Source organism: Anastrepha ludens, chromosome 2, assembly GCF_028408465.1.
Source record: "Anastrepha ludens isolate Willacy chromosome 2, idAnaLude1.1, whole genome shotgun sequence".
NCBI lineage: Eukaryota > Metazoa > Arthropoda > Insecta > Diptera > Tephritidae > Anastrepha > Anastrepha ludens.
Window position 1 is genome coordinate 82,165,943 of NC_071498.1, and position 21,993 is coordinate 82,187,935.

The following is a 21,993-nucleotide window of genomic DNA, read 5'->3' on the forward strand; positions in this document are numbered from 1 at the left end:
TTGGTTGTTGCAGTAGACCTATATCTACATACATACCATATTATTATATTATATAAAAATTATTAAAACTTTCCATCAACTACCACAAAATGGAAATAATATTCGCATTCATAAAATTTTGCCAAAAAGCCGCCGAAAAAATCAATTAGGAGCATGAAAGCAATGAAAGTGAAATATTTTCCTACGATGTCTATTCATTTTTGCTCAAATTTTTAAAATAGTTTTTTCTCACCTGTACCCAGTGAAAAACGCACGCCACCGAGGAACTCATTACTCGCCAAGCGATCGTGATCCCACACTGTCAATTCCAGTGCTCGTTCGGACAAATCGTCAAGCGATACGTCTTCATAGATAAAAGTATAATTCCAAGTGGGATGCAATGAACGTTTCACCACTGGAGTCTTTTGTTTCGAGCTACGCGTGCGATCTGGGAGCAAGTAACTGTAAATAAACGAAATCGAAAATGTTTTAATAAAATTTTCAAAAAATTTTAAGATAAATATTTTATTCACAAAGTGATAAGTTAATAAAAAATAGGTACACAATTTTGTTTTTGAATAACTTTTATACTAAAAAAATAAATTATTCTAAGTGATAGAAATCTTTATTTTGAGCTTTGATTGTTTGTTTGTATACTGCAGCTGCTTTGTTCCGAAGTGTCAAATTTGATTGACCTACGACGCTATTTGCAAAAATTATAAATCTACCGATAGATGATTTATTTTGAGCAACCGTGCATTATTGATTGCTAAGAAAAAACCAAAAAAAATCTGATCGCAACATACGAATTGGAGTAATAGCCCTATTGGTATAAATATTTTTGTTTTTTTTAACGGTTTCACGCTTACGGACGGTTTTAAGCCGCTTGAAACTTGCAGTTATTTTATTAAAATTTTATGAGCCATGGAAATGCGTATCCGAAAATTTTCTAAAGATTCAGATTACATGAAATATTGTGATAATTTTGATTTATATGGTTTTGCGTAAAGAATGAACATTATTAAAAAAAAAAAAAAATAACCGAAAAATTCTAGATAGATTCTATAAAATGAAAAAAAAGAAATGCATGCACTTAGTTATGCTCGCTACTGTATTTAATACTTCAGATATACGGGTCGCGCGGCTTCGTATCCCGTTTCATCGTACGTAGGTGCACCACGGAATAAACTAGTAACTAGACCGGTTGGATCTAGAAGGAATGAGCACAGAACTAGGCGATTCCCGGTAATTTTCCCGAATCGAATTTCCCGAATGCCGCTGGCCCGAATGTCTAATTCCGAGTAACCAAAATCCCGAATGCCACTTTCCCGAATGCCAGTTTCACGAATGGCTATGTCCCCGAAAAATAAAATTTTTTTTTTATTAGTAATAAAGGATTTACTGCAATAAATTTTTGTAAAAGTGAACATATACATATTTGTAAACCAATTAGAGCACAATATTATAAGAAATTGCTTTTAAATAGTCCAATACTCTGTTTTCTCTTCTATAATTATCGTAGGAAGCTGTGATCGCTTGGATTCTGCTTTGAAGCTGATACCATTTCTTCTTTGGTGCAGCTCTTACCGATCTCCCTAAACTTAACTCCGCAATAGCACACTCTGTATCGGCTTGCTCTTTTTGTATTTCTGTCAGAAGGGAGTACAAATCTGGGTGGTGTTTTCCCACTACTATCGCGAATCGGTTATGCCACCCCTTGCTGACGTTGTTCGTTCTGCAAGCTCCTTGGAGAGCAGCTTCATGTTGATTCCACAATTCGATTGGATATTGAGGCAAAATCTGTCTTCTACGGCCTCTTGCTGGTCGTCCTAGAACGTAATTTCCGGCAAAATAATCGAGGACAGGACGAAGTTCATCTGGTGAATTAATTAAAAGCAACTGAAAACTAGGCTTAACGTCATCTGGGGGAACATAAGCCAAAGACAACATCATGTGCACACTTCTCTTCAAATCTCGATTTAGCGGGTCATTGTAAGTTGCTTGGAGTCCTTCGGCTTGAACACGGCGATAGATGGATTCGTTTCTATGGTAACATTATTCTTCTGTTGGAACCGTTTATGCGTCAATTATTTAAAAATATTCGGTAAATTAGTTATTCGGGAAATTGGTTTTCGGGAAAATGGATTCGGGAAACTGGCATTCGGGAAAATGGCATTCGGGATTTTGGTTATTCGGAATTTTAGACATTCGGGCCAGCGGGAAATTCGATTCGGGAAAATGACCGGATACCGAACTAGGCGCCTCATTGATGAAATAACTTCTATCGAAACTGCAGACAGGAGGAGCAGGTGGAGAGCATTGAACACTACTTCTGCCACTGCCCCACTTTTGCCATAATACAATATCGTATCTTAACTCTTACTTCTTGCCAAGCCTCAGACTTAGAATCCGCAACCATCTACATTATTTTATCGGGTATCAGAGAGTCGAAGTGGTTTCACCAGAATGAGAGTTAGCAGAAAACTTGAGTCCAATGGGCCTCCAAGCATAAGTGAGTCCCCAAATCATCCCTATGCAGTTTGGCAACCACCGCAACCTAACCTAACCTCACGTTTATCCTAAGATTATCCAAAAAAGCCTAGACATTAAAGTAGAAACGTTAAAAGACAGATATTATTCCTACCCTTTACTATGAGTTTGTGTTCTACAATGTAATTTGATTTTTTTAACTTAGATCATCTTGCATTTTTATCATCAAGACAATTTGATTGAATCACTGTTCCCCTACCTTTTGCAGAATGCATCACAGGTGCCATTCACTTTGATCGGACTTAAATGCTTCGCTTCCTTGACGAGCACATGCAGTTGTCCGCCCTTCGTCGTTCGATCTGAACGTGACGCCACTGATTTGATGCTACCGAATTTCCGTAGATTTGAACTGCCACTACTGGTGGATGCGCTACGCATAAAGCCCGGACGCACATTCTCAGGTGGTATATACTTCAGACCCACGACAATGTCCCCGCGATAGGTGGCCACCTCATCGAACGGTTCACTCTGCAACGAGGTTCATTAAATATTGCCTACATAAATACTTTTGGAAGTTATTTCTACTTACCCTCTCCTGCAGCAAATACCACTGGGATTGTGGATTGTCGAACACTTTTCCTTGCAAATTTACGCTTACTTCACCTAGGAAGTCATTACGCCCAAACATATCCGAATGCCAAACGGTGAGCCACAGTGTGCGCGACTCTAAGCTGGAAATAGGCATGTGGAAACGTAATATTTCATCGAAGATCGGATTGAGTGTGTGTTTCTTGACTTTGGTTTTACGTTTGCCAGCTTTGGATTTGTCGGGCAACAGGTAGACCTATGAGGACGGAGAAGCGCGTATACATATTTTGAGTTTTCGGTATTCGTTTTTTTTCAACCTCTGGTTCTTACCTTGACGTAAGGATCGCTGCGATTACGTTTCGCATCGACCGCAGCGAGATCTTTACAGCGCACCACATGAATTTCCAATGCGCCCAATTTATAATTATACTGTATACCAAATTCGACTTGACCCTTCACCACCACTGTACCATAGCGTCCCTCGCCGGCACCAGAGTAAACGCTGGCCATAGAATCCGAACGGAGCTACGGAAGATAAAAAATAATAGAGAGTTTATTTAAAAAAGCGCATCAGGAATTTATTACATAAAAGTCGTTGCTTTTGTCCGCGCGCAAAACAAATTTTTTAAACAAAAAGTTCGGAGCTCTTTTCCACGTGTCAAAACACAACTAGAATTGTAATACATAAACGTACAACAACAATTGGCGTTCTATGCAGTTACATACATATTACTCAAGGATGATAGATTACAAGGGTTGGCCGCCCGAAGCAAAATTGGTTAAGTAGCTTCGGTTGGCACGTCATGGGCTGATGCGGCAGCAGAATTCTGCCCGTTCATGTCGCACTTTCGGCCAATTGGTCATTGTTCAAATGGCAAGGAAGTAAGATTATATATCACTAACGCAATCTTAGTTTTTTCATAAACAAACCGCTGACATGACCCCGGTGATGTGAGCCAATCAGCTGATTCTTTCAAATTCGCTGAGAGCCTTGTGAATTCTTTTCACTATGCATTGTGCATAGTTCTTTGTTTCTTATTTTTGATTTCATGCATACCATATACATTAGTCTACTCATAGCATGCAAGTGTGCAGCTGCATCTGTAGTTTATGATTTCCTACTTATTTCCTCGTTCGTCACAGCCATATATCAGTAATTGTGAGCGTTTGCTGTTTTTAGTAACAAGTGATGTTTTGTTTTTAGTTATTTATGCCTTGCATTCTCAAAAACAGGGTGGCTGATGAAAGCCGCTACCAGAAAAAAATTGAATAACTTTTTTTCTTTTTAAGTTATCTGTTCCATTTTTGTTTTAATTTGCAGATTGATCTTTAAAATTTATTAAAATGGATAACTGGGACACGCAAACAAGAATTTGGATAGTCCGCCGCTATCACGCACTGGAGTCCGTAGTTTTGGTACAGAGAGAGTACAGGCGGATGTTGGCGGCGATCCCCCGAGCAGATGGACCATAATGAGACTGGTGAATAATTTTGCTGAGCAAGGAACAGTCGCAAGAAGGCCTTATCATCGAAACCCACCAGTTCGGACGGAGGAAACGATCGCTGCTGTAGCTGCAGCTATACAAAGCAATCCAAGGGTTTCAACAAGAAGCTTATCTGCTCAACTTGGTGTCAGCCGACAGTCTTTGCAAACAATAATGCACAAAGATTTAGACTTATTTCCCTACAAAATTCAAATGGTTAACAAACTGAATGCAGCAGACTTGCCGATTCGCTTGGAATTTTGCCAGAAGATCCTGTAAGTGGTGGAAGAAGACCAAAACATGTTAAACTGCCTTTTCATGTCTGATGAGGCCCATTTCGATTTAAACGGCAATGTGAACAAACAAAATTGTCGAATGTACTTCTAACCCACAGATACTCCACGAGACGGAATTGCATCCTCTTCGCGTGACAGTGTGGTGTGCGGTTTCTTCACGCTGTATTGTCGGGCCTTATTTTTTTGAAGAAAATGGTCACACCGTTACGGTTACTGGAAACCGTTATTTGAAAATGCTGAAAGAATTTTTCTATCCAGAACTACGCCGAAAGAGAATTCCTTTCAACTCTGTGTGGTTTCAACAAGATGGGGCAACGTCTCACATAGCCCAGACTGTTATGACAGAGTTGCGACGAAAATTTCCCAATAAACTGATTTCAAGAAACTCCGAATTTCGTTGGCCCCCCAGGTCGCCTGACCTTACTACACCTGACTTTTCCTTGTGGGGTTTATGTAAACAAGAAGTTTATAAAACAAAGCCAACAAATTTGGATGAACTAAAACAATCCATTCGGGCAACAATTGCGGCCATTCCTGTCGCAACTCTCAAAGCAGCAATGAACAACTTTTTACTAAGATGCCGCACTTGTGTCAACGAGCATGGGGGGCATTTAAATTCAATTATTTTTAAAACTAGTTAAGCTACATTTAATAAAATTTAATGACCTTCAACTTGAAAAAAAAATAAATGAATTCCATACACTAAAACAAAGTTATTTGAGTTTCTTAATGTAGCAAAATTCATCAGCCACCCTGTATTTACTAATCGACTCTTAGTAAGCAATCAGTGTACTGATGACTTTAAAGGCACGCAAAAAACAAAAAAAAAAAAAAAAACAAAACTCAATGATTTAAAATGGTCTGCTAATCTTAAAAGAATTTGTAAAAAAAAGATAATGCACCGTTTAGTTTATAAGTGACAAAACGGTCTGTTTATTAGTTTATTTAATTGGAAAATCATTGTTCTAGTTATACTGGACATTTTTATTGGCAGTGACTGTGCAATTTTCTTTGTTCTTGAAGAAGCATAGATGATATTATTTATGCCTACGGCGTAGGAACGGCGCTGGGCATTTTTCCGGGTTAAGCCAAGAAACATTTTAAGTCATACATATATTGCCAACATCTGTGAAACAATGGACTGTCATTTTGTTGGTTTAACAGGCAATTGATATTTTTGTGACGCTCGCATTTGCAGCATCTTTGATCATTTTAATTCTTAGACTGTGCATTTCCCTTCTTTGCCAAAAAGGCTCCACCTAAAATCTCGACGTCCTTCTTTCCTCTTCATCGTATAAATCAAACAATGCTTTCAAAAAATTAAGAGTCCGAGCACAACACATTGGCTTATTTGACGGCATTTTCAAAATGACGATAACAGAACATGGAAATCTCTACATTTAAAATATTGTTTTAGTAGCCAGTGTGCTAATTGTATACATCCCCTATAAATAATAATAATAGTAATAAAATATTGTCATCGCATTCACCCAAATTTGACGGTTGTTATTAAATGACAAATTGAGTGTCGAGATATTGAGTTGGGAAATTTGAAATATTACTGAATAAATAGGTAGCATTACTTTCGGAAACTAACGTCGATAATATTAGAATTACTTTTTATTGGAAAATGTTTTCAAAAATACGCTATGCTCGAACATTGGTAATAGTATTTTCTTTTCAAAATATGAAACTAGGCAACGCTTAGTGATCGATTTCACGAGTTCTGAAATAAGTTCATAGGTTTATATTTGGAAATCGCTGGGAATCTAGAATGTTTAAGTGTCAACTCTAATCAGTACAATGGCAAAACTAGTGATAAATTAATAATTTAACAGTGTGGAATCTACAAGTCTTTTATAGTACCTACACATGTATGCACCTATAGCAGTAGAACAAGTTTGCGAGAATAAAAAAATTTAATTAGCTAAACATTCTCAAATAGTTAATTAAGCTTTTTTTATTTTTGTAGAACAACTCAATATTTTACTTTTTAATTGAATAATTTATATTTTAATTTAGCTTCATCGTTGCTTGTGAAAGAGTAAATTGAATAGGGTTTTCAAACTTCTAGTACACCCTGTGAAATTATTATAAAGATAACACATTTTAAGAAGTTTTGACTATTTACTTGTTCATTTCTTAATTTCAATTACTTTTCTATATAAGTACGAATATAATTCATTCTACAACAAGCACACCACTTTTTTGTAGGGAGAAAATGCGAATCATCTTCCGGAAGAAAATTATAAAAACTCAACAAAAATTTTGAGCGACTTCAAACTTGCATTTGGTTATACCAAAAAAAAAAAAGTTATAAAACTTCTTACCCATATTAAAAAAATGTATTAACAATTTTGAGATTCTTATGAAAATTTTTCGATTTTTTATAAATCTTGTACAAAATATGAAACTAGGATTATTATAGTTTTCGTTAGAGAATACCTTCTGCCAGAAAAATGTGACACACAAATGGCGCTCCAAGCAGTAAGAAAGCGAAACGACAGGTGAGCGTTCCCACTACTTAGGACTGACAGCGGTGGGTTAATCACCTACCTTGTCAGAAATCAAGTAGATCAACAAAACCAACGCAAGACAAGTCTTGCCGCGGCCCTATGCTTCCAAGAGGAATGAACAAGAAAAAAAAAATATTTTTATAAAAAATTATTGAAATTAAAAATAAGATAATTTAATTATCAAATATTGTAATATTGGAGAGTATACAGTAGGGCGGGTCGATTTAAAAATCGCTCATTGCTCTGTGAAAATCGTATTCTAGGGATCAAAATAAGAAACTTTGCCGAAGGAACCATACCTCTAAAACGAATTCTGATGTCCCCCAATTTGGGTCGAACGAAAAATCCCACTTTTACCCATTTAGAGTGCTCCAATCGAGTCCAAATGTATGACCGACCCCCACTAACTTTGGACCGCCGATCCACCCATGCCAGTGGCACACCCCCTGGAACTCCCCTGGGGGGTTCCCCATACAATCATTTCAAAATATCACCATTTTTGACCTTTACATGAGAAAAGAAACTAAAAAGTTCGACCCAAATTGGGGGACATCAGAATTCGTTTTAGAGGTATGGTTCCTTCGGCAAAGTTTCTTATTTTGATCCCTAGAATATGATTTTCACAGAGCAATGGGCGAGTTTTTTGCCTCCCCACAAATCGACCCGGCCTAGTGTACAGTAAATGAGAGTTTTTAAATTTTTTTCGTCACATCTGCTGCACTGCTTTTCATCAAAGTCTACACAAGTTTAAGTAAATATATCCTACGCAGGATATATTATATTATATATATGTATATAACTGGCGCGTACTCCCTTTTTGGGTGTTTAGCCGAGCTCCTCCTCCTTTGTGGCGTGCTTCTTCAAGCCGACTCCGAACGGCAGATATTTTTGTGAGGAGATTTTTCAGGGAGATTTTTTTTTCATTCAAATTGCAATATGAGACTTTTGTTAAAATCATATTGTAAATTTTCAGATAGGTTGACTAATTTTGTGGTACTTTTTATTAAAACGGGTTCGAGATGTATGTAATGAGTTTAGAATAATGTTTAATAAGCCACTAGCAGATTACCAGATAGATATTTATTACTCCTTCCTGTGAGTTACTTTTGTGGAACATTTTGACCCTTTGCGATCGGAAAATTTCTTTGACGGCAGTACCAGCTAGTCGGTGGAAATTTAGTTTTTCGGAGTTATATCTCCCTTAGTGATTTAAAGCAAATACACGGATATTAGAAAATACTGAATTCGTTGAAATTGATGTATTGAGTTTAATTTTAAAACAAAATTACTGTTCTCAACTCCATTGATCCCTAAAATCTTTCCTTTCCTCTTAATGACATCTTGCCGCCAGACTGGTTAATCTGGATAACATTAAATCATGAAATGATTTTAACAAAGAGTTCCAGACATGAAAAACATGTGAGTAGTAAGGATTATAAAAACTCCCACTTCTTGTAATTAATAGTTCAAATTCATAAAAATCATCAATAAAATTTGAATCAAGCCCTGACAGTTAAACTTTCGTTGAATTTGCAATTTTTCCCTAAGTGTTTCCGACTTCACATAGTAAAAAAAAAAATTTAGCAACTATTCAGTAAATCATATTAAAAACTAGTTCGTCTTTTTAGTTGTTCAAAAAGGTATATAATTTAGTTAAAGAGGTAACCCGTAGTATTTAGGGCCACTTTCCCGGTAACGCTGTATTTTAATTTAAATAAAATAAACCCGCAGACGAGCACGACAACTTACATTTTTAAAGTGAAATATAAGTAAATTCTAGTTTATATAAATAAATAATGATACTAATAATAATAAATATAATGGTGACAATAATAAGTCTCTACTTACACCCAACGAACTGAGACTATCGCGATTCTGGTGCATCGCCACCAAACGATCGATATCCTCATCCGATTGCGCTGGCCATGTTTCGCTAGTGCCGCTGCTACGCGACTTTATCGGGCTCGAAGCAGGATCATTGCGTTTACCAATAACTGGCGATTGGCTCGATTCCTCAGCAGCGGCTTTGGCTTCCTCTGAAAGTAAATGAAGAAAAAAAAAAATACGGAAAAACCATATTAATAAACAAATAATTAGTTGTAAATGCCTATCTCTGGAATTATGTATGGTTTAGTAAAAAAAGTTGTATTTAATTGCAATACTTAGGCATACATATATACATATGTAAGTAGAAAGCATGGAAAAATACGCGACCAACGCAAATGAATGCGTCTGCACAGGTACATCTGTATGTGTATTACCAAATGGCTATTGCAAAATATGTAAACGCGCTTGGCCAGAGTGCACTCGAACTCCCAATCGGCCATACTTGCACTCCTATGGCAATGATTATGCAAGAGCAACAAAATATTTAATTTAAAAAAGAAAAAAAAACGTGTCAACAGCCGGTTTTCGTTTATATTCAAGTTGCAAGCGCCCGTTGTTGTTGCTATTAGTTGGCTTTATAAATACTTTTCGTTTCGTGCTGTTGGCTTGCACAAACTTGACTTATATTTTTGTTTTAAAAAATCCAATACAATAACAATAAAAATACCATTCGAGACCTAAGCAAACGTTAAGAAGTTACTAAATGGAAGTGAATGCGACGTGAGGCACGCTTTCAGATGGCTCGATTAGCGCCGACCAGTACGCATTAGCAATTTTTATTCCAAAAGGAAGAATAGTATAAAATCAGCGTACATACGAATTGAGAGCAACTTAACATAGAAGTACTTTTTGCTAAAAATAAAGCTTTAATGATCATACATATATACATATAAATGTATATATAGATAAACATATTTTAAAGTTATTTTTCTCAATGTAAATATGCTTTGCGAGAGCTACTACTTTCGCCCGTTTTTCAGAAAATTTTTCTATTCTTTTTCCAGGTCTATAGTTTAACAAAACCTGACAGACTAAGTACAATTGGGTGCAAGCTATGCCTGCTTGGCGAGGCGGATGCCTTAACACTTCCCAGTGCTGCCCTTCCAAGTAGTCTGTCATTGATAAACCGGAATGAGTTGTGGCGTTATAATGATGGAAACCAACATCTGTCTCACGTCTATCTCATGTGTTTCACATCCCAACACACACAGAAGAGTAATACTTTGATTTTGGCTATGTTGAGCCAAGCTTACCATGGTTTGATATAGCATTTAGGTACTCTTTTCATTCGGAATTCTTGGATATGATTCATTTCCGGTAACAGCTCATTGTAAATAATGGGGTTTTCCCCTTTAAAGTAGCATTTGACAGTACATTTTCGATTTGCTTATTTTTTCGAATATGAAAATCTTCCATTTTCAATGGATGGTACAAAACATTGACTTACGCTTTTCTGCAAACTTTTATAGTGCTTTTGAATAAGGTTTTAACAGTGTTTTATGTAAATAAAACGAAGAATAAATAAAATATCGGACTGGAAATTGAACCGCACGTAGAATACGTCTTAGATTTAAAGATGTATGTACACAATTCGATGTCGCTCATATGACCACCCAGCGAACTTTTTCAACGATCAATTCTTTGGATCGCATGTTGGCCGTGAAGTTTGGAGTTTCGCCTTCGGAATTACTCCTGAGCTCTTCAAACTAAGAGAGCTCTCCTTAAGTGGTTTCACTCTAAGCTAATTTGAAGTGCGTAGAAAAAAATTGTTTACTTAAATATGTACTACTCGTACAATGAGAACAGAGAGATTCTGAATTCCTGGGAATGAATGTTGTGAAAAAGAGTGATCTTAAAGTCATGACCGGTCCTTGGCTCAAAAATTCAGTGCTAAAACGAGCTAAATTTTTGTTTTTGGGCCCTAGAATGTCAAAATCTATAAACAAAGCTTGACAGTTCAGAGTAACTTCAACAAAATGTGACAATTTACAGATCAAATTGACTTGATTAGATTAGATTTGTGCGGGGTTTGACAAGTCCAAGCACTCAGTCAGTAGACCATTGTGCTACACCCGGATAGATATCAGTAGAAAGAATAGAGATTGGAAAGATAAAAAGTGGATGGTAAGACGGACAAATTAGTTAGGTCACTATTCCACAAATCTCTTGTATTCATTGATGAATTTTAAGAGATCCGGGAGAGGAAGAGTATGAACTTTATCCATACTCAGTATATCGCAACCCAATATCTTAAGTCTGATTCTAGAAAAGGCAGGACAGCTACAGAGAAAATGCTCTGCAGTGTCGTCATTCTCAAGACAGGATAGGCATATCGGGTAACTAACAAAAGAAAACAACCTCCAGTATAAATTATTTAACGATTTATAGATGCAGTGTTTGATTGAAAATAATGAGCCTTCCCGCGCAGAGCGTCTGCCAAGCGATCAACCGAATCGGCTGGTGGGGGAAAATGATCGTTGGACCTTCCCCTTCCACTATAAATCGGTCCCAGTTCGCTGGCAACAGCGGTGCAGTCAGCATCGCTCCGCGCGTGAAAGCTGTTTTAAAAGTGTGTTAGGATTTTGCAGGGGCGAAATTGCAGCGATCGTTGGAGCAACGTTACTCGATCAAATTTTGCGTAAAGCTAAACAAAACGAGTACCTAAACCATTGGGCTACAGGCACAATGTCGCCCGGGTTCGGCCCGACCTCGTCAACAATTGGACCCTTCATCACGACAATGCGCCGGCGTACACCGCCTTCCTCTGCATTGGCCAAGATAGGGGTTCCGGTACTTCCCCACCCTCCCTAGAGCCCAGACCTGTCCCTTCCGGACTTCTTCTTGTTCCCGCGCCTGAAAAGAAAGCTGAAGGGGAGGCGTTTCGACTCCATCGAGGCGATCCAAAAAACTGTGACAGCCCAATTGAACGCGATTTCGGCGGATGAGTTTAAAAAATGTTTTCTGCAGTGGAAGGACCGCTACCAACGGTGTATTGACGCTCAAGGGTCCTATTTTGAAGAATATTAATTGTATAAGCCAAAAGGTTTAATAAAGCTTTTTAAAAAAAATAAAGCTCATTACTTTTCAATCAAACCCTGTATTTCAAAGGTATTTTATTGTTGCAATATTTTCTGGTGGTCATGAGCACCGCGTTATAAAAGTATTTTTATTCATATTAGATAGTATACCTCTGTTGATATCATATTAGATACGAGAATGAGCATACAATTTTTATGGAATATTTCAAGTATTCCCTAAAAAAACTCTTTTCTCAAAAATGTATGCAGTAACTAGAATACAGAAAAGTAAAGCTATTCTCTATATAAGTGTTTGAGTGTTGCTCTTTTGAAGTAACTTTTTTATGTCGGACATTAATGAATTGCTTTTACGGAATATTTAATCAATTAATCATTTGAAGTCGCAGCTTAATTAAACATCTTAAAAGAATTTGAGTAAATTGCCTAAATTTTTTTATAATAGATTCAAATTTATTGATCAAAAAGCAAAAGCTTATAAGTTGTTTCGTCAAAAGTCTACGTAGATATATGAAAATGCATAAAATTGCTTCGCAAGAGCATTACTTAAAAACTATTCCCTAGATTTTAACATTTTGTACACTTGTGGGTCATAGTGGTTTGTGTGCAAGAATGAGAGAATAGAAGGCGTCGCCTTATGACGTGACGTCAGTACTGAAAATAAAAAAAACAGAGGAGGAAAAAGAGGAACCCACGACAATCGGCTCTATGTTATCGTAACTACCCGGATTTGTTTCTAGCCAAGGATTGTGGTTTAACAATAACAAGAGAAAGAATAAGCTGAAGTTAGTGGAAAGCCAAGAGTTTAAATAAAATAAATTGTACACACATACATCTGTACGCGCATACATTTGCATACAAAGGTTTGTTTATTTTCTATTCTTGACAATTGAATCCGTCTACAATAAAGCAGCGGTTTTCAGAAGGTATAGCCTTCTGCATTCTCTACACCGTAGTTTGTGTGTAACACGTTTTTTAACAGGTTTTTTTTCCGAGGAAACTCCCATAAGTACTGCTATATCAGCATAGCAAATTAGCGTGACTTGTAGCCTCACAACCACATCTACGTACTAAACACCTCTCCACAATCTACTACTCTCGCCGTGGCACTGCCAAAGAGGTATTACCTCACCATAAAAGGTATCATCTCATAGGCTGCTAGTTATTTTGTCTACGAAGCTCCGCGCGCCTTAAATAATTATGAATACGTTTTAAATGCGCGCAGATTCGCTTCTAGCTATCAGGGTGTTGAAACAGATTTGTATTTAAAATAAGGTAATTATCTAAAAAATAGACAACGTGTTACAAGAAAAATCTATTCTAAAGCCAATTTTTTGGTAGTGTTGCGACTTGTATTTTATGGCAAAATAGTTACATATCACAAATGTCTCTTGCATGTTAAGGTATACATAGACATTAAATGAAAGGTGTTCAAACCAGAAATTAATTACAAAATTTAGAGGCTAATTAGTGGGTATCGAATAAAATGTGTTCAAAATAATGAAGAAAGCTCTAGTTGGAATTATTTATGTATGGCGTTGCCACTTAACTCTTAAGGCAAAAATGGTAGGAAGATTGGAATTAGAAAGATTACAAGTGTTTTTTGATTGTGTTGCCTCTTTTTTATTAATAAGTGTAGAATTTCTTGTTATTTAATTCTTTATTAGTAATTATGTAGAAATTTATTATTTATTGGACGTTTAGAGTTGGTAATTATGTACATATTACATATTATCATTTGGAAGCTGCATCATTTTGACTGCTTCTCCCTAATTATTGAAATTGTGCCTCTCTTTTTCAAAATATTTAATGCTGCTATTTTTACTTTATTTTGTATTGTATATGTATATGCGTAGCACCGTGAGATACCTCGTGAGCACCAGCTAGTAATAATGATAAAGCTTTAATGGCATTATTTCTTTAGCTTGATAAGAGTGATAAAGTATTTGAAAATAACCAGTTGTAAAAAACGCCTCAAATGAAGCTTCGACTCTTAAATGTTTTCTGTATTTTTTTCCCCCAATAAAAAAAACACACACATATACATATGTATATATAAATCAAATGAATATTGTACAAGTATTAAATTGTGGGGGTTTCCAATAGCGGCGCATCGAAATAGAATAATATAAATACTAGGTGTTCAAGTATTTTTCATTTGAAAGGCTCATGTCTGCCAATAAGTGCGGAATATGATATCGTTAAATTTTCTACGAGACTTCGTAGGATTGCAGAATCCGAGAGCTCTTGATTTTTATTTCCGCTCCATTGATCCCGCTGCACAGTGCGGCCGATTCCCAAAAAGCTGGCCAAAAGTCGAAAAAAAAAGTTTCTAGATAGAGTTTTTTTGTCTTTGGGTTGGCTACAGTAATGCCTTGAGTAGTGAAAACCGTTCATAGCAACGTCCTGTACCCTAAGTATCCTCTGTATTTTCAGTCGCAACGTGGCCTTCGTTTGAGCATCGTATTACTGTCGATGAATGGTGAAAGTTGTACACATTTGAAAGATTTTGTAATGGAGTAAATTGAACAAAACCAAATGGAATCATCTTCGGAAGCTTAGTAAAATACGAGAAATCTTTAGTACATATCAATACCTCGACACAAAATTTTTAGCTGCAGCAATACATAGATACATTTTTTGCAATTTTTTTTATAAAATTTGAGTTTTCAAACTATATAGTAATACAACGCCGTCATATGCTGCTTTGAAACCTATTAAAGGTTACTCAAAAAAGTAATGGTTACTGAATAAAACAAGATTCAGCTGCTACCACTTGCTACCTTGCGACCCCGAAAACATATAAATTTACATGCATCTTGATTATGTTGACCAATAGGGGTGGAAGGGGGTGGATTTTCAAAATTTTAAGATCAAATTCGTAATCAGCGACCCCGACAACCCCCGAGTAAGAAATTTTGAATCAATTACTTAATTATGGCCACCACAGTTAATCAACATTGACGTCTTCCTATAAGAAACCCCTATATTTGCAGACCAATTAAATTAATAAATTTATATGAATCTTGTATGCAATTTTATAAAACTTCACCGTACATACATATGTACGTGTGGAAATGTGAATGTTTATGTGTTATATTGAGTAATTATTCAATCCGTGGATACGCAATTACGAGTACTTAATGTGATGGCTGTAAGTACATTGCGTTTTCTGTAATGCTACAAAGTCCAAAGCTTGTTCAAAGTTTCTAGATTTATTAAGAGAAACAGGGCTTGCGTATTTTTCTATTTAACCCTCTATTTAGATTTGCAAAATATTTATAAAAAATGTACATATGAGTATATGTTGTAGTAATGATGCAATGAAATACAACTCATATTATTTCTAGATAAGTTTTCGAGGGTGGTACGATAAAGAGTGATAAGGCTGCGAGAGCTGACAGCCAAGCTTATAATCGATCAATTAGTTTTTTATGGTAAAATAAATTAGGTGAGTTTAGGCTAAATATCGGGCCTTTATACGCTTCTTGGTCGAAATCAAGAAGAAGAAGAGTCGTTGAAATACAGTGAAACCTCGATATAGTATTATGAAGTGGAAGGTAGTTGGACAAATGCTTCGTCATAATTATAGATAGGTATCATAGTACTAAAATATATCTATAGTCAGCCAGGGTTGTTGATGTAATGGAGCAGATTGATAGGATTTAGGATGGCGAAGAAAGCAGCACACAGTGACCTTAATCGTCTAGTTGCCAAACTTGGACATTTACAGAGAAAGTGCTCACAGTTTCCTATAGTTTCATTATATTATATTTATAGAATATTAGAACCGCGATAGTACCGCCTCTGTTTTTTTAGTTTTTATTTACAGATCAAATAATAAAGACAAAAATACGATGCTTTTCTATTAATAAACACTTCAAATGATATTTCTACCTTTCTGAGTATAAAACAGCAAGAAATGTTCCCAGAAAAAAGAAAGCGCGAAAGTCTACTAGCCAGATTGGTAGGATGATCGTTAGATTGTTAAAATGGGATTCCAGGAAAAATGTGCTGTTGACATCCATGAATAAATTTTTGTTAACGTAGAAAAGCCAATTACGAAAAGAAAGGTTGCGCTTCGAAGCAGGGCTTCACGGTGGACTGGCACGAAATTAGCCATTGGTAATAGCAACGCAAAGACAACACCGAATTGAGTTTGCTCGAAAGCACATATATGGGACTCATAATCAGAGGCGTTATAATTTTTTCGGCGATGAAACGAAAATAAATATAGTTGGTCCTCTTGTTAGGAAGTACGAGAGGCGGTTAATTCTAATGTTGGATCACTTGTTTGAAAAGGACAAATATTAATGTATACTTTTGCCTTTCGCCTGAATTTTTTATGATTTGATTTATATTTTGTTTCGTTCTAAAGTATTTTATTAATTTTTGTATTTGAAGTAAAAAAATATGTTTTTCTTAGATAAAAAGACTGATATATATTAGATTGAAAGCATTTTAAATTTTTTTAATAAAACCTAATATGCAAAACATTTAAGTGATTTTTATTTAAAATGACCTCAAAAGGAGGGTACAGGGTATTGTTCTTAAATATTTTTCAACGGCTGTAATACGGTGTAAAAATATGTAGCTTCGCTTCGAACATTTTATAGTGCTTTATGACTTTCGCTGCACTGGATAACTAATTTTGACAACAATTAAAATAAGACTGTTAATCTCAACTTCATGCACTACACTTCGTTATTTACAGAATTTTGGAAACGGAATTTTAATACGTTCATGCCGGGCCAATTTTCATGTTTTTTGCTATGAGGCGGCGTGCGAATTCATACTACCGGAGGCTCGCACTAGACTGTCTCATCGAGCGGTACGCACCGGCGTGAACGTGTTAACCGTTAATGTATTCCGAAGATTTTCATGCAAACATTTTGTTGTTGCATCTATAGAGCCGTAGATGAATGTGTTGGTGCGTGACTCGCATTCATGCCTATGTTCGAATCTCCCGGCATGAACTTCAAGAACAAGTTTTATCTAATAGCGGTTGTCTCTATGGAAAATCTTCTCATAATCATCATCATCTGCGTTCAGAGTCGGCTTAAAACTGTACAAAACAATATCCAGACATACACAAAAAAAAAATATTTATATATACCTATATATATATATATTGTATTGTATATATGTATTGTATTGTAGATATGTATCTATTTTTGTATAGAAAATTTCACAACGAGGTTTTTTCTGAGGACTTAGCAAAACTTTAGTTATTTGGAGCTTTTCGGTTTATCAAGGTTTTTTATATCGAGGGTTAGCTGTAATTCTTATATAGCTTAAAAAAAAAATTAATAAATAATTGGCGCGTACACTTCTGTTAGGTGTTTGGCCGAGCTCCTCCTCCTATTTGTGGTGTGCGTTTCAGTTTGAAATTTACAGTTTCAAGCCGACTCCGAACGGCAGATATTTTTATGAGGAGCTTTTTCATGGCAGAAATACACTCGGAGGTTTGCCATTGCCTGCCGAGGGGCGACCGCTATTAGAAAAATGTTTTTATTCTTATATAGTTTACCATCCACAATATTTTTTGACAGATTATACGTATATATTTAATGTTTCACTGACATTAAATTTTACCCGTAGAACAAATTTAGGAAACTTGCGGAATGTCAGCTTACCGGAAATTTTTCATAATTGCCGAGAACCTACAAATTAGAAACTCACATTTTCGAACAACAGTAGTAACAACGTCGAAAGCGAAAAACGTCTGGGCCCTTTGCATAAGTCTAATAAATTAATGAAAACAGAGCTTAAAATTCAAACATTCAGAAACATGAGATAGTTGTGACGAAGTTTTTAAAGCTATTACAGTAATTTCCTACAGCTAATCGCATTTTTATAGTCAGTAGGAAAAATTGTGTTCTTGCCTAAAATAATGTAAGTATGTGCTTAAAAGTCGTAAAATATTTATCTATTAGACACACATATAAGTACGTGCACAGTGCATAGTAAAATTGTTTTGAGTGAGCGTGCAGCTAAGCAGTGAGTGGTACGTTTGGCACGTGTGCATACCTCCTCGCCTATGGGCCTCAGCTGTTGGCGGGAGTGGCGGCCTACGCACCACAAAACTATAAACGCTCGGGCCATTCAACTCGTCCTCTTCGAGCGTTTCAAGAAAACGGTCTGAGTTTGAGCGCAAACTGTCATCCCATGTCCAAGCGCGCGGCTTAAGCTTTACCAGCCCACCGTTGCCGTTACGGCGCCGGTAGGCAAATGAAGTGGTCGTTGACACACCACACGCGCTAACTACTGACTCACTGCCGGGTGCAAAAGATTTTTCATTTGTTACCATTAGCGAAGTGTCTTGTTTAGTATTTGTATCTAATTTTAACTGCGTACTTTGTAATTGAGTTGTTACGATGGACGGCGCTTCAACGGCTGCAATTGGATTCGCGATCACTTCCCTCTGCTGCATTTCATAGATGTAGGCCGCAAATTTGCCATCGATGTCGTCATCTTCTTCGGAGTCGTATTGGTAACTGCTTTTAGGTCTTCCACAGCAGCAACAGAAACACCACCAGCGCCAACGCTTGGAGCCACGGCCTGTGCGCCCACACCAACGGGTGAGGCAAGAACACCACTTTCGTTTTTGACTTTTAGACGGCTGCTGCCAGTAATCTTTGTAGAGGTTGTGTGGTTGATAGGCGCGTTTCTTACGCATACATTTACATATTCCACAATGCAACAAGCGGCGCCACCAGCGCTTTCTGCGATTACTGCTGCGTTTGAGCGGTTGTTGTGACGCCGTTGATGTAGTGACTGTCGGTGACGTAGTATCGCTTGTAATAATGCTGCCACAACTGCTGTTGCTGTAACTGTTACGTTTGCGATTGAGCGATGAATAATTGAAATTTTTATTGTCCGCTATTGATGAAATCGACTCACGAGCTGTCGATGCGGTAGCGGCGGAAGAGGACGTTTCTTTTGATGACGCTGGCTGACTTTTCTTGCGTGCACCACTGGGTTTCTCTTTTGTTGGTTGTGTTGTCGTTGTTTTTAAGTTAATTTTTGTTTTACCTTTGCTGTATTTGTGTACGGCAGGCATCGTTTCAGCTGTCGCAGCAATAGTAGAGGCCCCCTTGCCGTTACCATTACCGCCACTCAACGCATTATATTGCGCATCTTTGTTTTTTTTACTTTTCGGCCGCAATAAACGCGTGACTTTTTTCATACCTGGATTGTAGTACGCGGAGGCGCCGAGCAATTCGTGGATCTTAGTTGTTTGGGCGAATTCGGGTCAAGTTAATTCATATGAGCTCATCGCACAGCGAACTCTTTTAAAAAATTACTCGGGGTACAAACGTAGAGCTTACTGCGAATGCGGGAAATTTGGAAAGAGTGAAAGAACTTAATATAAAGAGTTTGTAAATATTTCGCCTAATAGTATTGCATGTATTTACATGCGTGGCTCAGACCGTGAAGAAATTTTCATTCAGTATAACACAAATGAATTTCGCACATTTTTTTAAATGGCATGGATCCATCATCTTCTCTGGTCTATGAAAACCTATTTTCCAGCTAAAACCAATGATTTCGCCTTAATATATTATAATATGAGTGCGTTAATAATCAGTATAAGAACTAAATTTCAATTCCCTAATATATAAAACTTAAGTATTATTCAGTTGAATAGCTGGTGTTCTGACAGGTCACTATTACTTAAATTACCATCTCTCAAAAATTTATATTGGCAATGACACAGAGTGTAGACTCTATCTGGAGGATGAAGAAACCATAGAGCATATCTTCTGCAATTGTATTGCCTTGGCAAAGGCGAGATCAAATTGATCCGAATGAAATCAAGAATGCTCCCATTGCTGATATTCTGAAATTTGTGTGTAAGACGAAAAAATTACTGAAAGAATTTGGCTTTGAACCAATTCCCAGCCTGAGGCAGGGAACATCCAGGTTAAATAGAACCTGATGTAAGACATTTAATGGTAGTAGTGCCAGTCAGTCGGATTATATTAAGTACTTCTAAAACATGTAGTAGGACACAAAAGATCTTTTAGATCGAAGTGTCGGCCAATGGGCACACTAAAGACACAAACTTACGATTAGCGCCGTTACCTCGACTGCCTCTTAGTATTAGGATCATGAAAAGCAGTTTAATAATATTTATTTAACACTAGTGAGTAGGAGTAAGTGGCAGCACTAAAGAAGAATGTAAAAGAAACTGTCAAAATCAGGTGTTCATGTAAATGGAAAACATCGTGATTTGTAAGAAAAAGATTGAAGTACATCATTAAGATGAGAAATGAATACAAAATAAAATAAAAAATAGGTAAAAACTTCACTGTGGAAGAAGTGGTGGAGCAATTCGAATAGGGGATTGAGAATAAGAAGTAGCATGCACGGATTTTGTTTGGGTATTTATGATTTATCTTTTCGTACTGGTTCTAATTGTACAGCCAATTTTGCTCAAAATATGTAGGAAAGTGTATTTTGCCAATCGTCGAAAGTTGGCAGATTCTAGGCCAAGATGCTTAGAGGATGTCTCCATTACTAGCCAAGGGCAAACTACTTTTGTGAGCAATGAATCATAATTTTTTTACGCCTTGTTAAGTTTATATGAAAAATTACAACTATTTTCAAGTTTTGTTAAATTATATATTTAGTAGCAACATTTAATTTTAATACCTTGTGAAATAGTTTATAAATATATTATAAACAAATACAAAAACCTTAAGGTTTACTTAATCGTCTTCATACCTAAATTATGTGAGTTGCTTTATATGTATGTATCTGAGCTAGTACTACCACACTAATTAAAATATAATGTGGCCGTTCCGCAAAGAATGAGATTAACATAAGTCTCGTTTGAGCGAGCTTATTAGCACTAACAATACTGAACATTAGGCTATAAACATACAGATATAATAAGAGCCTCTTTCGGTCGTTTAGGCGTATCGGGTATTTTTTTAAGAGCTTGAGAACTTAAAATAATAATACAAAACAGAAATGCTGTTGAAATAATTTTTTTTATCATAATCTGGTAGATAATTTCATGGCATTTTGAATAAAATATCTGGCATATGTCTGTCGCTGCTACGAATTATATGGTCCATTCGATCAGACCAATTTTCGACCAGTTTGTTCAATAAATCTAAACAATAAATTTAATGAGCCTAATTAGCAAAAATGTGACGCAATGCGATGGTAATTAGACTTCAATTTTCGCACTGAGCTTTCATAGACAAGAAAGCAAAATCGACTTTTCGGCGTCGCTCTATGAACTTTGCGAACAGATTTATTTATTTATATTTTTGTTTTAAGTAAATTTCTGCAATTCTAAATTGTTGTTCTGCCTGTAAACGACTCATGTTCACTTGCCAAACCATACTGAACATAAATATCAACAGAGCTTGCCAGCTTGCTCAGTTATCAAACCATAGTTAACGATATCGATAGTTGTCATGTAGCTAAAAAAACACCCTATACATATGTATGTAGGTAGTGTGCTCATATAGCGGTAAATTAAATGTCTCAAAAGAAAAATAAGAATATTCTAATGGAAGGCCAACGAGATCGCAATTATTTCTCCAATTTGAGTAGCTAACGGATGTACAGATCCGCAAAAAGCAAAAACAGTAAACTAATATAATATTAATAAACTAGAAACATGTTTAGAGAAAGCTTAAGTCCAAGCCAGACCAAAAATCTACGTAAATGTGTTTATATTACGAAGCAAATTCATACA

General features: G+C 36.4%; 1 protein-coding gene across 1 annotated transcript in view; it reads right to left on the bottom strand.

Moving 5' to 3' along the window:
• LOC128871961 (uncharacterized) overlaps window positions 1-21,993 on the bottom strand; it is a 93,045-nt gene that overhangs the window by 6,994 nt on the left and 64,058 nt on the right. The window contains exons 10-14 of the mRNA XM_054114169.1: window positions 9,202-9,389; window positions 3,388-3,582; window positions 3,059-3,313; window positions 2,729-2,997; window positions 233-441 (exon numbers count right to left, since the gene is read on the bottom strand). Coding sequence (XP_053970144.1) covers window positions 233-441; window positions 2,729-2,997; window positions 3,059-3,313; window positions 3,388-3,582; window positions 9,202-9,389 — 1,116 coding nt within the window. The remainder of the gene's footprint in view (window positions 1-232; window positions 442-2,728; window positions 2,998-3,058; window positions 3,314-3,387; window positions 3,583-9,201; window positions 9,390-21,993) is intronic.